General features: G+C 46.2%; 2 protein-coding genes across 2 annotated transcripts; one reads left to right on the forward strand and one right to left on the reverse strand.

Moving 5' to 3' along the window:
• The first annotated feature begins 142 nt into the window (after positions 1–142).
• On the forward strand, positions 143–3082 carry Srp14 (signal recognition particle 14). Its single transcript, XM_089556491.1, has 5 exons — positions 143–239; positions 436–508; positions 1118–1239; positions 1324–1356; positions 2969–3082. Exons 1-5 carry the CDS (start codon positions 216–218, stop codon positions 3050–3052), a joined length of 336 nt encoding a protein of 111 aa, XP_089412617.1. The 5' UTR covers positions 143–215; the 3' UTR covers positions 3053–3082.
• A 123-nt stretch (positions 3083–3205) lies between these two features.
• Positions 3206–19949, reverse strand: LOC149331373 (Golgi resident protein GCP60). The gene is made up of 9 exons (XM_089556490.1): positions 19757–19949; positions 18909–19050; positions 18702–18842; positions 18147–18260; positions 14795–14882; positions 12498–12729; positions 9162–9259; positions 7005–7191; positions 3206–6423 (listed from the first exon to the last, which is right to left on the reverse strand). Exons 1-9 carry the CDS (start codon positions 19923–19925, stop codon positions 6185–6187), a joined length of 1410 nt encoding a protein of 469 aa, XP_089412616.1. The 5' UTR covers positions 19926–19949; the 3' UTR covers positions 3206–6184.
• Between the last annotated feature and the right edge of the window lie 627 nt (positions 19950–20576).

Raw genomic sequence — 20576 nt, forward strand, 5'->3', positions numbered from 1 at the left:
TCATTTACAATCTCCATAATTACAGCCCATAACTAACATTTTAACTTGTAAGAAAAGAAGGTAAAAAATAATTTTATTTTTAAAAATAGTGTGTCGAATTTATTGTAATAACTGCAAACACAAATAGTGCTGGCTTATCGCATGACAAGCCATGACAATCCGTTTTCTTTTTCGGTTCGTGCGTGGACCCGTGCGTGTCTGGCACTTGTAGCGGCATGGTTTTACTCGAAAATGAATCGGTAAATGCCCTTTTTTGCAATCTTGAAAGTGAGAAACCGTGAAAGCACGCGTTCTTGTTGATCTTAACCTGCAAAATGTGTTACCAAAGTGTCAAACGGACTGCATGATCTTAAGTATGGGCATTCGCACCATCCTGGTGCGTCTTGTTTTTCGGTGTCACTCCGTTATTGATTTGCCGCTGTTTTATGTCCGCAGTTCCTCAGTGAACTCACCAAGTTGTTTCAAAAGTACCGGACCTCTGGATCTGTCTACATCACCATGAAACGATGTAAGTTGGCCGACGGCCAATCGATTTTTTCACCCGACCTTATGCTGAAAATTCACTAGTCCGGCATCACTTTCAGCTTTGGATTTTTTTTTTTTTTATTGTAAACGAGTTTCATTGAACTTCTTGGACTTCACAGCAAATAACTAGCATCCTGGCGTTGTGTTTGCTGCAGTTTCTCTATTATTTTTTTTTTATCGGCGACGAGACAAGCCAAATACTTAATTTCCGAGTTGGGCGTAATAATAACGATGCATATTCGTTCTGCACGTTAGAGGATTCTTTAGTGAAATTTTTAGCGTATTACGCCACAACGACGGAGATCCTGCGCGTCAAAGCGCCATGTCAGCCTGTTGCTAGTTCATCTTCGCAGGATGTGTACGACAACGTTCGCCGTTTTTTTTTTTTTTTTTAATCTTACTGTGTATATTCGCTACTCTCAATCGGAGAATATCAGACGCATTCATTCAACGTTTTGTTGTAGCAATTCTTGAATTGACCATACTGTTTTGTTCATATTTTGTTGTTTCAGCTGTTGTCTTGTGACCAAGTTAACCTGCACAGCTTCAAAAATTTTCCACCTGTGCGAGTGACTGTCTCGCTGTTACGCAGATGACGGCAAGACCAAGCCAAAGCCAAGGCCAGAGAAGCTTACGGCGAATCCCATCCAGCCGCCAGCCGAGTACAAGTGTCTACTCAGGGCTCATGCCGGAAATAACAAGATTAGCACTGTGGTGAGGCTCCGAGCTGCCAGTAACACAGGCAGTAGCTACACAACACTCGAAATTTTTTTGACAAGGCCCTTTCTTCTCTTTCAGATCAATGCCAAGGACGTCAACAGGTTCCAACTGGTAAGCACTCAAATACTTGCCAGTAGTCATCGTACTACATACTGCCATGCTGCTCAGTGTAGAAAAACATTTTTACAATACGGTTTTGGGCACTCATTAGATGCATCAGTGTTGATAGGTGCAGTCAGATAAAGCTCTGGAATGAAGCGATGAATGCCTTCAAAGAAGTCCTCCAACCAATGGGCACTGACCTGTTGTCGTAGCTTCGCTTGAACCTGCTAACCTAGCATGGCAAGTGCTAGGGAGTTCACCATAACAATACAATACGTTGACGCCTTTGGCTGGAAGGCCTTGTTTGAGGGGCATTTGCCACTTCATTCTTGAATTGCGTCAGACTCTGGTGGCTGTTTGTGCAGTTTCTATGAGTTTGTCTTCGGTAACCTTTTAGATCAACCAGTCACCTATTCACGTGCCAGATCCGAGTATATTGCACCAGAGTTTACTCGGGTTAAAAAAAAAAAGGGTCTTGGACTGGTCCCTCCATTTATTGGGCATTTGTTGAAACTCAAAGTTGGCATGTAATATGCAATTTCATAGATGGAAGGCAGGTGCCGCTGTTGTATTCGCTGCGGCAGTTCACAACGTACAGTCTTTGCTAGTAACGAAAGCAACGAAGCAACCTGGCACTCGGAGAGCAGATCCTTCCGGAATGCCTAGCACTCAAAGGGTGAAGTAAACATTATTCATCGCCACAGTAGTTGAAAAATTTGGTTTATTGGGGTTTAACATCACAAAGCAACTCAGGCTATGAGGGACGCCGTAGTGAAGAGCTCCGGAAATTTCGACCACAAAGAACCTGTATAACCCGCACTGCTCATTTTAAAGGGACCCAGAAACACAATCTTAGTTAACTGTTTTGCCTGTTGATCGCATACAGCGAGTTATAATGGTGCTATTAGCGTCGGTAATACCGCATACATTCCGTTTTTTAATATTTTAATGTCCTCCCAAAAACAACTTCATGGCTCTGATGGTGTCGCCACACAGTGGCGGGTTTTTAGCAGCGGATATGACATCACCTGGCGCGAGCTTGATGACCGGACAAACAGTAAATATACTGCAAATTGTGTGAATAGAGACACATTTTGTCACCTGTCTGCGTTTTATGTTAGATCAACAAAAACAATTTGTTTGTCTTAGATAAAAGCCCTGCAAAGCAAGTAAAATAAAAATACACCACCAGGGGCGCTCTGGCATGGAAACAATGCTGCCAGTCTCGGCAAGAACGAGTTACAGAGAGCAGGCAACCATGGAGTACAAACTTCCGCGACGTGCTCTGGCTCGCTGTTTTGATTGGTTGCGCCAGGTGCCGTCATTGGGAGAGCGAAATAGGAGTGGGAAGCCCCGCCAAAATCGAGTTGAGGGCAGCGTTTTGTTTGCTTGTATTTTGAAATTTCTTCACTGAATAACTCCCGTTCCTGTGCATCGATTCCTGTAATTCTTTTTAAGTTAGCATCTGTGTGACATAAAGAACCCACCTGAAGTATAGCCGGTATTCCCCCAGGCAGTGTTTCGCAGCCCCTTTAAGGAAGCCATTTCTGACAGTATTCTGCATACTAGGAACAGTGTGTTGGCAGCAGGCTTCCCATATGCTTGGGACATTCTCGTGCAGGCATATGCCAACCTCCTCAAAGGCAACATTGATGGACTCAAGAAAAAGGACAAGAAGAAGAGTACTGCGAAAGCCACTCAATAAAGCTATTTATTTTTTGGTACAGCCACCACAGAGGGAGAATGCCGGTTTGTTCATTTTCCTTGTTCCATTGGCAAGCGTATTCCTCGAGAAATGTGCAGCATCTCGGCTGTGGCTTACCCGATTACCCTTAAGGCACGCACACACACACGCAAGCATATTCAACTCATTTGTAATTTATTCACATCTTGCTTATATCTTACAATGTATTTGGCATATAGGACAGCAAGGATGAACTAAGCTATGCCTGGTATGCTCAGTGGTGGAGATAGGGGGTTTAAATTTTCAGTCTGGCAGATTTCCAGTACACTCGTATTGAAAAGTTCAAGCATTATCGTATAGCAGCTGTTTCACTAGTTGCAGTTCATGCAATACTTTACAAAAACTCCACAGGCTTAATCCAATGGACCAGCAAAGTAAGATAAATTCGTAATGTGAAAGAAAATTGCGAAGTTTTCACTCGGAAACCATCTATATCGGATACAAGTCTTGAAAAAAAAACGGCTTTTCTCCGTCAAAAGACACCCTCGCCGTAAATGTCGCTAGCAGATTCTTGTGAACCTGAATTGCCACGCTCAGGTTCATGAGAACCAGTTGCCGCCATTGGTTAGAATGGGGTCCTTTAATGGAGAAAAGACGCTTTTTTTTTTCTTGTCTTGTACCAGACTATAAGTCTAGCACAGTAGAAACCTGCACCACTACGGCGAGTATTGTTTGTGTTCCTATACAAAAAGCCAGACTTTAAGGGTAAATTCCAAAAGCATATCTTGTCTGCCGCTTGCATTGCATAAAAAAAACTTATTGGGCCGCAGTTCACAGCATGCTAGGAATGAGGAAAAGAAAAAAAGACCATGCATACACCATAAACGCATTCTAAACTGGCCCAGATTTTTTTCTTTCTGGTGACATTGCAACGATTTATTTGAGGCTTATCACAGAAAACTTCATGAGCAGTAGCAATTGCAGCCTGGAAGGCTGAGCTATACTCGCCTTCAATGATTACGATCTTCAGTGCTGCAGTTACTGCTGTGACAAATAGCCAACTTGCCCAAGCTTGCAGGAGTAAGTAAACAGATGATGTAATGTTAACTTCTCTGACACTTGGCAAAATAGGAACGTGGAGGTGCTGTACAACAGTACACGACCTTCCACAGAAACACGCAAAAGTGCGCATAGTTCCTGAATTCCTAATGGCCAGAACTTTGATCTTAGAACTGTGCTTGTTTATGTCTGACGCCACATATACGTCGCATTTCTCAGGAGCGACGAATAGCCAGCACCTGATAATCAGCGTTGGGCCTCTACGAAACGATGCACTATGCCACTTGCTCGACCACTGGGCATACACAATGTTTGCACTGGTATGGCAGCTGAGCTAGAAATATAAACCTTGTTAGCACAAATTATCTTGCCAAAGTGCAAGGCATTAGACGGACTTGGTACGCAAGTCATGATGACAGCGATGCCATAGACACTGGACACATCCAGTCCCAATTCAAGCATCTTGAGTGACGCGAATGTTTTATCTTTAGGCATTCACATTTTTGCTCAGTCATGAGCAAAAACCAGGTACAGGGAATGCGGAACGCATTGTTTTTTTATGTATACCTCTGCTTCAATGTAACATGCCAAGGATGGCGTCCCTTTGCTTTAAGCTCGTGCTTTTTTTCCATTCCCATGAATGCTCAAAGCAAGGTGTTGCAAGAACTGCTACAGTTCTGGACATGCTTCCACGGGCACCAATCCACTTCACATGCACGGTTTTATCCGTTAAATCAAAGCACAGTGCTTCCAGGTGTTCACGTGGACCAAAAAACGCACCACAACTTGTGCCAACAATACACGCTGTACTCTGAACCCTGTCTAAGTTGAACGCCAGTTGGAAACTTGAACGGGCTGCAAGTGAAAACATGTGGGAAGTCAGAAAATCTGCAGCAGCAATGGGTGCAAAAAAGCACATCCGCACTCTCGTTAATATCAAGTTCAACACCATGGCAGCAGGGGGAGGGGGGGGGGGGGGGGGGAAGGAGCTAAGCCGCAGTTCACAGCACCTCGCCAGATTCCAGCCCGAGAGCCCAAAGAGCTCCGACATTGGACGTCTTTTAGATGTCATGTATGAACAGCACAGTCCCATGCATGCACAATGTAAGCGGGGGGGTAAGGAGCTAAGCCGCAGTTCACAGCACCTCGCCCGATTCCAGCCTGAGAGCCCAAAGAGCTCCGACATTGGATGTCTCTTGGATGTCACGTATGAACAGCACAGCGCCATGCATGCACAATGTAAGCAGACTTGGGGGGGGGGGGGGGGGAGCAGCAGGTGCAAGAGGCACGCAAGTTCAAGCTCACACTACAGACACCTAAAGATATCCTTACAACCCTTAGCAAAAAGAACAGAGCTTGCAGTCTCTTGCACAAAATGACACATTTGTCGGCCACAATAAAAGCGCTGCCACTATGTTGCTGGCTATTCTGAGCACGGCAGGCAGTAAGGCGGTGGTCATCAGCAGCTGCTTATTTAGTACTAGATGACGCTTGGTTTTCAAACGACAGGTCTGCCATTGCTCATTCGCTTACGCCTGCCAAATCCACTTGCTGTAGATTTGTTGCGCTGCTTGCCAACAGCACTGTATCCAATTAACGTCCCATTTCAATCAATCGGCAGTGGAGGGCATAACAATCGCACTCTCTTGAAGCCCCACAGATCGACAGTGCTTCTACCAAGTCTGCTCATTTCATCTGCGTGCTTGGACATTTTATCTCATGCGGTGCGAGACAAGTTTCTTATGCACTTCATTTCTCTCTCAGCATGCCAAGAACCAAAAAAGGCACCTAATATCCTGATTGAAGAGTTTCTGAGCCAAGGATATCTTGAATGACTTCTCCAGACACCTTTTAAGCATGTTGACATGGGATGGGGGGGAAAATCGCTCCGTTCTGAGAGAGTCATTCCTCTCTGCCAGGGACCGGTGAAGTGTGGAAAGAAAAAAGCAATAATAATAATAAAGCGGCTGAAAAAGTTCAGTAGAACACTTTAGTTTTGCACTGCCAGAGGTTATGCTTCGCATAAGGGCTCTCGGCAGTGGCTACCGTCTTTAGTGAGGGGGGTTGGGGGTGAAGTAGCACGGCGGGGTGTGCTCATCGGGTGTAGTAGACCCGGTAGTAGAGGGTCTTTGAGCGCCACAGGGAGTAGGAGTTGTCAAACTTGAGGAGGTACACGCCCTGGCCGGGGTACAGGTGGCTGCCGGCGTACACCTCCTCGTGGCAGTCCCGACGAAAGACCGGGATCACCATGCTCATCGAAGACTGGTTTCCCGAGCCACGAGATTCGCCGTGTGAGCCTTTCTCGACGTCTCCGCTCTCGGCCGACCGGTCCTCTGTACATGGTGAAGAGGAATGGAGAAATTGCGGTCGATATTGGGCACTTATTGTGCGGCTGAGCACTTGAAGTTCGATTAATTACAGTGCACATTACAGACTTGTTGAGTGGCTCTGCATAAGGTTTTGAAGTTTTTTGAAGTTTATTCACAGTCATAACTGAAAGCAATATGCTGACCGCACGGAAGAAGACAGTAGGGATGGATAAGTCGCAACTGCATCGCCCATCATCCACAAGTAGGCAGGCTGGCTGCAATGGCACACAGGTTTGCGCAAACTCTGAGGAGGAGCCACACAGGTCAGCACTACTAGGCAAGCGAGGTGCGACATTTGTTTTCTCAATCTGTTTGTAGAATTGTACTGAAAATCAAACACTGAGCGACTTTTTTCTGGAGTGACTTTTGTCAGCAAACGTTAAGTTCTACTTATTCTTCTCTCACTGACCTCAGCAGTGCATAAGCACCCTTAATGTGTACAATTATTTCCTTAAAAGAAAGAAAAGAAATGGTGTCACAGAGGTGGTAAAAAATAGCTGCTGCTGTCTCTATGCTCTAGGTATGCCCACCAGCCATGCCCTTACCTTCTTCATCGTCGTCATCCTCTTCGCTCTCACTAACGTGCACGGACATCTGGTTGCCTGGCTCTGTGGTCCACTCGAAATACATGCCGAAGCCCAGATCGTAGCTGTCGGTCGCAAACTCCCAGAAGAGGCAGTTGCCATTGGGATGCGTCGGCACTCGCACAGTAACAACCTCACCGTGCCCGACCTGCACGAAGACGATGCGGTATGAGCGACATTCTAAACCAGATCATGGTAGCAGAAAGCGTGTTTTAGCTTGGCCCTCAGATTTAACATTGGGACCCCACGTGAAAGGAAAAAAAAAATGTCTAACCATCACAGGGTGCAATTCTCAAATTAGCAGTACACCTGCCAGACACGGTAGAGCCCCTGGATTTTCTTTTGCTTTTTTTTTTGTGCGTAAGAGCACTTCTAAATTTCATTGTGCAAGCCTTACCTGTTGCACAAACCAAATGAATCTCGAATGTGTTAAGGAAGAAGGGCAGAGAACTGACAGCGGCACTTACGCACAATGGCTCACAGAGAAGGACCATAATGATCTGCTATCATTTCAAAGCTTTCACAAACTGGCACTTCTGATGGTCCTACTGATGGCAGCAACCTTCAGCACACAGCAAAATATGGATGTCCATTAGCATGCAAGAACTAAGTCCGTCGTCACACTGGTCATTACTACAGGCCATCACAACACTGAACAATGAGGCATGCCATAGTGGAAAGCTACTCCGGATTAATCTTATTTTCACCACCTTGCATTCTTGAAATGTATCGAAAATCACAGCGCACAGGCATTTTTTCAATCAACCTCAATCAAATGCAGCTGCTGCTGCAAGATACTGTTCCAGACTTTTTATCTCCTCTTAGCCCTGGCCACCCTTGCCGGTTAATGACATCCTAGTCGAAATCAAGAGGAAGAAATGGGCTTAGGCAGGGCATGCAATGCGAAGGCAAGGTAACCGCTGGTCCTTAAGGGTAACGGAGTGGATTCCAAGAGAAGGCAAACGTAGCAGGGGACGGCAGAAAGTTAGGTGGGCGGATGAGATTAAGAAGTTTGCGGGGATACAGTGGCCACAGCTGGAAAAGGACATTGTTAGCTGGAGAGACATGGGAGAGGCCTTTGCCCTGCAGTGGGTGCAGTCAGGCTGATGACGATGACCCTTTCCGGTGCTGACTTGCATTGACACGAGCTCTAATACTACACCCTAGTATTGTTCTGCACACTGAGGCTAGATCCAGCAGACCCCAGTCTGCCTTGCACATTGACACTCCAGTAAGTGAACACAGACAGAAGTAGGACATGATTGCTCCAAGTGAAGTATCACTCCTTGGAGTGGCATTGCATTCTATCATAAAACCAGTAAGCGAGAAGCAGCATTACCAAATTTCATTTGTTGCCACTGCCAAGAGGCAGTGGATGGCTGAGCTACGCCAAAACATTAGGAAAAAAAAAGGCATACATTCTAAACGGAAGGCAAGACCGAGGGAGCAAATCGGCACGTGGGCAGACAATGCCACACAAAAGAGCAACAAGTGTGTGCCTCCTCTGCGAAGGTTACACCAAATAACGTTCGCACAAATATGCCCAAGCAACCGACTTAATCGAGGCCCCTATAAGGAACGCAATAAGGGCAAAATTATCATCCTGGCTATCATAGAACTTGAGTTATAGTGTTTTGAAGTTTTCGCTTCAGAAATGAGAAGAAAAGTGTGTATTCCTCTTTCTGAAGTGGCAGCTTCAGTACCCTATAACTTAAGTTCTATGATAGCAAGATAATAATTTTACCCTTATTGTGTTCCTTGGTGTCAAGAGAACCCAATGGCATGCATTTCAGCGAGTTTCCTGCAGCAAATTTTCTTCAAAACTTTTCCCAAAATACTTGCATAAAAATTGTGCAAGTGCTCAAGGAATTGTTTTACACGAAATTAAATGACATACCTAAAATCAGCACACAAAAATACATGTGGCCTGAAAATTTCATTACTATATCTAGATTAATAAAATTTTCTTTTAAAGACCAGGGTCCCGCCTTAAGTGATAAAACATGTTCAGTACTGCCTCATTTTACAGTACTGCTTCAATGGAATGTGCCCATTGCCAGCACCATAGTACAAGCAGTGCACACTGCAAGCACTGGAGAGATGAGGTAAGTTACTTGCCTTGAGGATCCCATTGCTGCCTTCCTTGCGGATGCCCTCCTTGAACTCCTTTATGTCTTTGCGGGTCCACATGGACGCTGTGGCAATGGCCGGCAATGCTGCAACAGCATGGAGATATCACTCAATCACCAACGGGATCAACTTTCATTCAACAAATGTTTTACACAGCAACACACACTACACACGCAGTGCGGTCGACTACGTCAATGTCATGATTAGGGCCCGGAAATTTAGGCATTTGCCTAAACATGCCTATAAATGCCTAAACGGGGGATTTTTGCACTTGCCTGGCTTTTTCCCGTTTTTTAGGAAATACTACCTATTTAACAGCACTTGTTGCCTATAAATGCCTAAATCCGGCATTTCGGTCCTCGGTGCCGTTTTTTTAATTTTTGGACATCTGTCTGAGTGTGGTGAAAGGCGCGCGCCGACGCACGCACAAAAGGCGCGGGTCTCGCCAAACGTTTTTCGCGAATTGTAACTTGAACGTATGTTTATCTCGAAATGTAGCAAGAGGCGAGCTTGGAAAGAGACCTGACATACATTAGTGCAATCTTCTCAACATTGAAGGAAAGGATGACAAAGTTGGAAAAGGCTGGACTCTCAACAGAGGAATTGTTGAAGGTAGTGGCAGAAGTACCGCAGCACTTCGGGGACTGGGCGCTACTGCTTCAACGAAGATGCAACAATTGGTAGAAAAAAAAAAATATGTGCCTAGAAACAATTTCCCAAATCAGAGATTTTCTACGCAGAGACGATACGGCCACATCACCTGAAGGCTTAGCCTTTATCAACTCTCAAATTTCAGGTTCGTGCCAATAAGTTCATGTGATGTCAAAAGAAGCCTTTTAAAGTACAAAGCTATGCTTAGCAAAAACCGAATGAGCTCCAAGTTCGAAAACCTGAGAATGCGCTTTATTGCTTCAGTTGAGGACTGTGTATGCTCCGTGCTTGACTTAAAAGTCTTGTACTAATGAGTAAAGAGTATTATGCAAAGCGCCTATTTTTGCTTTATAGTGCCTATTTCAATATTTTTTAGAGCCTAGATGCCTGCCTATTTCGGGGTTTTTTAGTGCCTAAATTTCCGGGCCCTAGTCATGATGTAACGCTAATACGACAGAGCCTCGTCAACACATTTTTCACAAAACCATAGAGAGAAAAATGTATGGACTGAGAAAACATACAAACTGAAAGACGTCTAAATAAAGTGCCCAAATGTTACTATTAAGTTCTTATAAATTTGAACATGAAAATGTGTTAGCAAATGGAGCCGACCAAAGTCAGTACTGGTCAAGATTTTTCTTCATACAATATTTCAAGAAACGGAATAAACTTCCCACTATTTTATTTTTTGCTTGTATGACCAGATATGGCTCATCACGGTCGTTCGAAAAGCATGCCATGACCGTCATAGTTTTAAGCTGCACAGTAAGCTGTGCTAAGAAAGAGCAGTATAGCTTCTGCAGCTCCAAGCCACAGCAGAACCTGCTGACAGCCTCTTCAGATAATGCCCCCAAATAACGCGTCTGTCCATGCTGTCTCAAGTCTGTGCTTATCAGGAGTGTCGTGCCGAGTTTGCGGGAGACTGGACACTAGTCAGCAACAACGCAGAATCTTGAGTGGGTTAGCTTACAGCTATGGCCAGGCTGAGTGTTCAGTTCCACACTCTTTAAATATGTGCAACACTTAGAGGAACATCAATGCAGTTTTACTGATGCCGCTTTGCATGATGACATCCTCACACGTATTAAGTCAGTGAAAGTCACACACGAGGACCCACACTAGCCAGGATAGCAAACTTTGCAATTCAAGAACACACAGCATCACGAAACACCACCAAAATGGCCATAATCTAGACAAAATGTTCGAATAAAACCGCCAAAGTCAGCTGAGCTAAAGAACCATTGAGAGCTCAACAGCAGTCAGCACTGCCATGTAACGCCACTCAACTGCCATTCAAGTTCATTGCCATAGAAAACACTCATGTAATCTCCTGTCATAAGGGCGACCTGAAAGCCAGTTGAGTCAATGGTCATCGAACTCAACCAGAGACCGGGTGGTTTTCAATGACCATCAAACTCAATGCAGATTGACTGAATGGAGGTTAGTGAATGGCCACTCGAATCACAGAGCCCTTGAGAACAGCCTCGCACTCATCGTACATTGAAAAAGCAAGGTATAAACTTGAAATAGGCAAAGAAAACCACCGTTTTAATTATGAAAATAAACACTACATTAAATTGTTTGCCAAATAATTTTTATCCAGTAGTCAAAATTATCGCTCCGCTGACTGTCCGATGTGAACAAGCATACAACACTTACGTTGCACGTAGTATCCCTGCGTTTCCTTGACCCCACAAGTCCCCCCCCACCCTCCCACAATAACTATGAAAGCGACAAGAACAGTCACTGATCTGTAGCAGCTTCGCCAGTGAAAAGTAAATGCCTCTGAAATGGAAGTGAGCACCATTGCCCATCATCGGGCCCTCATCGCTTTCTGCGATTTGTGCTAAACTATGGAGTAATGTAATAACTTTTTCTGAATAACCTTTCAATTAAATATAGCAGTTACTTCAATACAAGGCTCACTTTACTACTGCTTCACTTCCATGTTTTCACTCAGCGCTGCTACCCTAGTGCCATCTATCATACTGCATGCTCACTACTCAATGGTCATTAAAATTGGCCATGTGGTGGCAGTGTATCTGGATAGGTACAAAAAACGGCTGAGGCTTAACTTGGTCAAGCCTTGAGAATGCGAAGCATCATCGTGTCGCGTGATTTGGAGGCGCACAACCACAGCGACAGCGCGCGGTGGGCCCCCGTTTCTCCACTGTCGTGACGTCATCGTGTCACGTGGTGTGACGTCATGTATCACGTGATTTGGAGGCGCACAACCACAGCGACGGCGCGAGGTGGACCCCCGTTTCTCCACTGCCGTGACGTCAGCGTGTCACGTGGTGTGGCATCATCGTGTCACGTGATTTGGAGGCGCACAACCACAGCGACAGCACGAGGTGGGCCCCCGTTTCTCCACTGCCGTGACGTCAGCGTGTCACGTGGTGTGGCATCATCGTGTCACGTGATTTGGAGGCGCACAGCGACAGCGCGAGGTGGGCCCCCGTTTCTCTACTGTCGTGACGTCATCGTGTCACGTGGTGTGACGTCATGTATCACGTGATTTGGAGGCGCATAACCACGGTGAAGGGCTGAAGTGGTAGCTAAAGTAGTATGCTTCGCATAATATCAGTGGTCATTGACTCTATGGGCATTGAAATTGCCCGTGTGAAGCAACAGTGGTGTCGTTTCATCAGCGGACTCATCCGCTGCACCCACCCTGTCCGCACTCTTCTGTGGACTCGTCGTCCCCCGAGCTCTCCTCCTTGCTGCCCTTGTCGGCCGCATCTCCGTCCCCGTTGGCCGTTGGCTGCTCGGGCTCTGGCAGCGTCCCCTCTGCCGCGTCTCCACCATCGGCCATGCCCTGAGCCTTCTGCTGTTGCTGGCTGAGCACCTGTTGCATGTACTGGTGGTAGTGCTGCTCCTGGAGCTGCCGGATCAGCACACCTTGCTGCAAAACACACGGGCAGCTGAGCAGTGGGCGTTACTGGCCTTTCAATCACCACACACCAAGCCTTAAAGGGGCCCAGAAACACAATCTTAGTTAACTGTTTTGCCTGTTGATTGCATACAGTGAGTTATAATGGTGCTATTAGCGTCGGTAATACCGCGTACATCCCGTTTTTTAAATACTTTAATGTCCTCCCAAAAACAACTTCATGGCTCTGATGGTGTCGCCACACAGTGGCGGGTTTTTAGCAGCGGATATGACATCACCTGGCGCGAGCTTGATGACCGGACAAACAGTAAATATACTGCAAATTGTGTGAATAAACAGAGACACATTTTGTCACCTGTCTGCGTTTTATGTTAGATCAATAAAAACAATTTGTTTGTCTTAGATAAAAGCCCTGCAAAGCAAGTAAAATAAAAATACACCACCAGGGGCACTCTGGCATGGAAACAACGCTGCCAGTCTTCAGCAAGAACGAGTTACAGAGAGCAGGCAACCATGGAGTACAAACTTCCGCGACGTGCTCTGGCTCGCTGTTTTGATTGGTTGCGCCAGGTGCCGTCATTGGGAGAGCGAAATAGGAGTGGGAAGCCCCGCCAAAATCGAGTTGAGGACAGCATTTCGTTTGCTTGTATTTTGAAATTTCTTCACTGAATAACTCCCGTTCCTGTCCATCGATTCCTGTAATTCTTTTTAAGTCAGCATCTGTGTGACATAAAGAACCCACCTGAAGTATAGCCGGAATCCCCCCAAGCAGTGTTTCGCAGCCCCTTTACGTGGTACGAGCAGCTATGTGGCACAACTGCTAAGTGTTACGAGCAGTAGTGCTTTGACCTTTGATGTCCAAGCATCAAAGGTCACAGCACCATCGCATCATACCGCTTAGCTTTCCTGAATTACACAACAGTTGTGCATTGCTCTTTCGCTCAGATAATCTACACCATCTGTCAGATCAGGACAGCCACTGCATTAAAAGTATACTCCCACGCAGGTGCCAAAAGGAAGGGCAAAATGCTTTATATCGTTTATGGGGGTTCAACGTCCCGAAGCGACTTAGGCTATGAGGGAAGCCGTAGTGAAGGGCTCCAGAAACTTTGACCACCTGGAGTTCTCTAATGTGCACTGACAACACACAGTACATAGGCCTCGAGAATTTCACCTCCACTGAAACTCGACTGCCATAACCACTGAGGCAGTGAGGGCAAAATGTTTTGAAGGATGATGATGTGAAACCTGTCAGACAAGTCATTATAAAAAAGTGGAGCGTCAGTATCGGGCTGAACTCATTTTTATGATTTATATTACAAATAAACCGATAAGTACTAGTTTTTCTCGTTGACATTCAAGCATTCACGCAACATTCAAGCATACCGCAAACAGCTCAGATGGAACGTGCATTAATGGATGCAAATGGGTTTCAAGAGAGCTGAAAGGAATTATTTCTTTTACAAATGTAGCCACAGACTAGAGTTTAATTTTTTCGGAACATCCACCTGCTTCAGTTTATGCCAAGATGTACTGCGAAGTGTTGCATATGGACTGGTTGATGCATTACCTGACATAAGAGCAATTAGTGCATAGAAAGGACACAGGAAAGGAAAAAAAATTGGTATAAAATAAATGTTTTCTTGCTATCAAATAATTATTACATTACATGTACAACAAAGATTCTTCTTTTTCTGTCTGCTACTCTATCCTTTTTTTTTGCTTCACACCAGGGTATATAGTTACCTTGACAAAGTAGGCAGCAAGCTTCAGGATGCTGAGGTAACGAAGATAATAAGGAGTGGAGCTCTTAATAAATTAACTAAATTAGGGACCAATGCTGCAAAGATGCATACAAATCCAAAGGAACTGTCAAGGGCTTTGCTCTTTTGGACTCGGCTTTCACCAGAAATGACCACCTGTGTATTCTCCACTATGCAGGTATATTCAAAAAGCATTGTCATTACAATGAGCACCGTAATAGCAAGAGAAGCAATGCAACAGTGAGATCACCACAAGACATTGCAAGTAGCTCAACTAGGCACATTGGCTGCAATACAAAGCAGACATCACTGACCTGTTCAGGGTTACCGGGAAACTGCTGTTCAGCATAGGCCTTGAACTGGTGGTAGGTCTGCCGGTTGAGGGCCTCCTGTATTAGCCGCCTTCGAAGGAACAAGAACAACCAGGCTTAATACAGAGGAACACAAGTTCTGAGGGCTTTATGGGAACAACATGCAGTTGAATCTTGAACCAAACAGAGCTTGCACCTCTAATGATTATGGTACGCCATGTGATAAAAGAGAAGTTTGCAGCTGTGTCTGCAAACTTCTCTTGAAGTCCGAACTGTGTCTGCAGCTCAGACACAGTTCCATTAAAGGACTTCAGAAACTAAATTTTTGCTTTTGTGTTTCCTTCTTTCAAACGATGCGTTAGACATTGGTATACTTGGAGCACCTCATGGTATTCACCTCCGACCGCTAAATAATTTATAATTCAACTTCTTGACGCTGTTTCGGTTTCATCAACCGAACGATGGCTGTGACGTGCAGTTGAGTTTTAGGTCACGCAAGGCACAGAGAACTGCAATATAAACACTAATATGTAGTTTTAACTCACCACAGCACTTAAACCAACCTACTTCAAGAGCTAGAATTACAACAAACGAGGTAACAGCAGTTATAGTGCCATTTTTTCATTCCTCACATGACCTAAAGTTCAACTCCACATCACAGCCATCATTTGGTTGATGAAACCGAAACAGCAAGACAGAATAAATTCAATTACTAATTATTTAGCGACAGTGGGCGAATACAAGATGGTGATCCATGTATTCCTATGTCAAACATGTTATTTTAAAGAAGAAAACATGCAATAAAATTAGGTGCCTATAGTCCTTTATTGGACAGCGATTTGCCAACAAATTCGCAATTTAAATGCACGGTTAGTGCATATTGGTCCCCAGCAAAGCAGCTATGGAATTGAGCAAGCCAACAACAGTTCAACCTACATCAGCAGCGGAAACAGTAGTATTCGTGACAAAGCAGCGATAAGCTCCTAACACGCGAAGAAAACGAACGCAGCACATATTGAAAAATTATTTCAAAGGCGCCTAAGGGCTTCTTCCCCCGACTTTAATAAACTCCGCAAAATGGGGACCAACAAATTACGCTCCCGCGCCGCCTCAGGCGAACGATCGGCGGCGCGATGACAACAGCACTGTCCAGTTCACTCGCTAAGCGCGGATATATGTCAAGTGGGCATGCGGTGGACGAAAAAAAAAAAAAAAACGAGCGCGCCACAACATAAGAGCCTCGTGGAAGTCAATAACGCGCGCCGGCCAGCGCAAGACATTCCAGACGGATCGATAGTGCCCAGCACTGTCCCACGCCGTACCTGACTTCTCCAGCCTAGGAACACCTATAAGCGACGTAAGACGCCGGGCCGCGCGCGAACGCGCAAAAACAAACTGAGCATATCGTTCCCACTACCCTGCTCAGATCGCACTAAACCTGTCCTCGCTACTAGAAGTATCTAATACAGCGCGGCGCTTTCCGGAAAACGCGGCAAACGCGCAAAGGCAGGGAAAAAAAAAAACATACAATCTCGCTTCGCAGCTCGTGAACGGCGCGTTTCACAGCAAGCACCAACGTATGGTGGCGAAGCCCACCCTCTGCGCGCAACGCCTGGTGCTCGGAAAAAGGTCTCGCTAACTAGACGTACAACGGGTGTCCGACAGGTTACGACCAATCGATGCGCCCCAGACAAGTTAAGCAGCCGATAACCTCCCGCGGAGAGGTTGCTATGCCTACTGCAGGTGATGAGAAAACGCACCTGTAGGAGGGACAACAAACCGCACCGTTGCCAGTCTCCGTGCGCTCGGCGCTGCACCGGCGAGACTAGAAGCACGACGACCACAATCCTATGGTTCACGGCAGTTCGACTCCCTCAGGTTTCCCGATCGGGTTTCGACGTTTCACGGTAAGCTCAGCCGAAACACACGCCGCGGCGCACGGGCTTTGTGAAGCCCACGGACGGACGGACGAGACTGCGCGCGAGCGACAAAGCAGGCGGTGGCGGTTCCGCAGCTAGTCGCGACACCACTGCAGGCGTCACGGTCAAAAATCCGGGGATAAGGTTGGTCCCCAATTTGGGACTTAACAGACTGTCGTGCCACTTGCGGCGGCGAAATGAACTACTCCGCGTTATTTTCAGCACGGAGAAAAATTTTGAGGGAGTCGACATAAGTTACCGTCCAAATTCATAGGTGGCGCCTCCGTCTGCTGACCTCCGTGAAGGTGGCCACGGTCAGTTGTCAGTCAGCGCTCTTTCCTGTCACTTCCTCGTTTCGCCTTCGGGCTTCTTCTTTCGCGCTGTTTTCACCAATGTCAGAATGGACCAACTAGCCCAGCAAAAAGTTCTGCCACGGAACACGCTCAGACTGAACCGGGTTTCCGAAACAAACGCGTTTGTTGAGCTTTGGGCGAAACCTACGCGGCACACGAAGCGCGCGTTGAGCGCCTGCGCGCAAGCTGGGAACGTTCACTCTCAAGAGCAACCAAGTAAGGTAACAACTCGCGCGTGAAAAAAAAAATCCCTGAAGTGTAAAGTAATGTTGCAGTGCATTGCTCTGGGCATTCCAGACGATGCGGATCTCAAAAATTAGACGAACATTTTCCGTTGTGATTGCTGTTTTTGCACCACAAAAACATACAAAACCCAACTGGTGCGCTTTTTGCTAACTACACGAGCAAAAATAAGGTGTGCACCGCAAGTTAACGGCAAAATGCATTTCTCTTTGTATGGGCCGAAACTAACACACAAAGTTTACCAGTAATTAATCTTGTTAGCTTTATTCTGTAACTTACAGCAGGAGCACAGTACAAAAGCATGCAAGCTCTGATACATCATTCAGTAACCAATGTGGAGTGCCCTCAAGTGAACAGCTCGTGCCTCTTCTGGACATATGTTCCACAGCATGACACAACCAAAAATAAGGTACAGTCTACACCAAAAGTTTTATAGGATGACGCTGTGCGAAAAAAATTTATTACGGCGCTGTCAATAAGCCAGTCCCCTAAACTTCCGCAGTACGAGACTTGCACACTCCATCAGCTGGTGTAAATACCAGGCGACTGGGGTTGCAAAGCGCCATTTCAATAACTGTTCTTGAAGCACACTTCCCATAAACTTTTGCTGCTCACTGTACACGAGCTTTAACACCCGAAGCTGCACCAATTGGATACGAGAGAAGCCACAGTGGAAGGTTTCCAGATTAATTTCAACCGGCAAAGGTTCTTTAACGTGCAATGACATCCCACAGCAAGGGGGCACAACCTAAGCGCACATTTAGCCACAGTTGTGAAGCAGCGACTATCACGAAACAAAATGCTCATGCCACACGCTACCTCTTCTGGACACACACTCACTTTTGCTCGAGCTGTTTGAGCCGCTCTTGTTCCTGCCGACAAACTTCTTCTTGTAGCCTTTGCCTTTCCCTTTCTTCTTCCTCCTCTCTTCTCCTTTCTTCCTCCTCTAACCTCCTGAAATAGCAATAATAAAAATTAGGTGCGACACCATTAATCGAGAAACAGCAAAGCACGCATTCAACAAGGCTCCGTTCTTAAAAACCACTTAGAACACATACAACTGCCATGACAATATTACTTCATTTGCTTCCGTCAATTTCATGTTTTCTTAAAATAATTTCTCAACATTGCCTGATGACCTTTCAGAGGTGCAGTGTTTTCCTTCTGGGAAACAGTAGCATGTGACGGAGACTGGCAACAATAGTCAGCTAAAGCAATCAAGTTTGTCGGCAAAGTTTATTTTGTTGTAACGTTTTCCAGGGCAATACATGCAGTGAAACGCTACAACTCATGCCAGAGCTAAACTCACAGCTGTCACTTTGATATTTCTTAATGTTACAGTCATTCTTCACTGAAATGCCAACAGCGCAGTTGGATATCTGACGACAGGTTCACCTTTTCCGTTCCTTCTCTTCCATATCTGCCTTGTGTGCCTCAACGAATGGCCGAAAAAGTGGGCATTTGAGGTTGAGCAACTCTATGAATTTCTTCATGGCCGCCTCGCGATCGGTGTCTCCTAATGAAATCCAAGCTTGCCTGCGAGACAACAAACGGTGACGTGTCAGCTACAGCTTACAAGCTTTCCACCACGCAAACACGAACCTTCTATCTCTTCCGACGACGTCGAGGTAGCCAACGGGTCGGGATTTTTCGGCGTTGTACTTTCCGTGCGTAACTTGCATTGTGTAGGCGACGAGATTTACCTTGTCTTCGTAGGAGATGTGGAAGGCTTTTCCTTCGTGTTCTGCGGGTGTCCGGACGTAAAACAAATAATGGCCACTGTTAAGATATTATAGTGTATCTATAGCACTCGTATCAAACATCTTAGCGAACATGTCGGCGCTGGAACTAGTGGTGTGCGTTATTTCCAAGTCCTGTCCCAAATCGCACGTCAAAAGTAAACAAACGATGCGCCACTCATGAAATTTCGGGGGAGATATCGAGTAGATATCCAGGGATGTCATGACTGAGCGCTATCTGTATTCGTATCCGCCGGTGCAGTGACGTGTTCCAAACAATTTGCAGCGCCACTCATTTAACACGTAGTATATGTAATGGTCATACCTCTCATGTTTCCTTTCCGTAATCATTCCAACGATCACAAAGTATCACGAATGCTAACAAAGCTCGGGACGTCTTCACACACCACTCTGATTCCGTCGTTTACACCACATTTTTTTCGTTTTCTTCGTTTACATGCGAAGTGTACTTGCAGTCGCAACTCTGAGTTCGAATGTTGTCAACGCACTGTCAACTCTGAGAGGGCTTAGCTGCAGGGCGGATACTGCAGAAGACTATCGCTAGAAGTGAAACTTATTCACACATCACATAAAATGTTAGCAGCGCTTGACGGCGAGCAAAACAAGAGGAGGACATGTCGAACGAGGTTTCGGAAGGGCCACGGTGGTCGTCTTCTCCGAGGTGGCTAGGTTCAATGAGGCCGCGCTTACCTTTGAAAAACGCCGTAGCCATTTTGTACAGCTGATCGAGCGTGAATCCCCATGTGACTGCACACGAATCCTGCTCAGTGGTAACTTCTGAATGTGGAAGACGGCTGATTTTGGACTCGGTCTCTTCGCTTCCCGGTCCCTGGACCGGCCCATTGGCGGTGTTCGCCATTGCTGCAACGCTGGCAGCGGGTACCGCAGCGCCATCAGCGGAAACGCTAAGCACTCGACAAACGGAGAAAAGGAAACCTGGCGTGGAAACCGAAAACAGAACTGCCACGTTGAAATCCTGAGCAATCCTGAGTTGTAAAACTCGTAGTGTCTTATTCTTACATGCAACAAGTTCGACATGTTGCAATGAGCCCACATTTTCTAATTATACGGGTGCAGGCATGTGAACAAGGTGACCCCCCCCCCCCCCCCCCCAGGATTTACGGATATTATTTATGCACCAGTTCCTTTGTAGTGCTAACCTACCGCCGCCCTCATCCGCGGACATCGGGTGCCCCCCCCCCCCCCCCCCCCCACCGGATATTATTTATGCACCAGTTCCTTTGTGGTGCTAACCTACCGCCGCCCTCATCCGCGAACATCGGGTGCCCCCCCCCCCCCCCCCACCCCCCCTACACACACACACACACACACACACACACACACTGGAAAAAGTTCTGCGGACGCCCTTGCACAGTGTTATCTATCGGATGTGCCTTGAAGATCCACCTCAATGAATCACTAGTCGCTTGCTCTTATTAGCAGGGTCTGCTCCTCCAATACACTTTTTGCCTGCAATGCACAAAATATTTTCGGTGATAATGTGCAGACG

Source organism: Amblyomma mixtum, chromosome 8 (genome assembly GCF_055824585.1).
Source record: "Amblyomma mixtum isolate Tamu chromosome 8, ASM5582458v1, whole genome shotgun sequence".
NCBI classification, from domain to species: Eukaryota; Metazoa; Arthropoda; class Arachnida; order Ixodida; family Ixodidae; genus Amblyomma; species Amblyomma mixtum.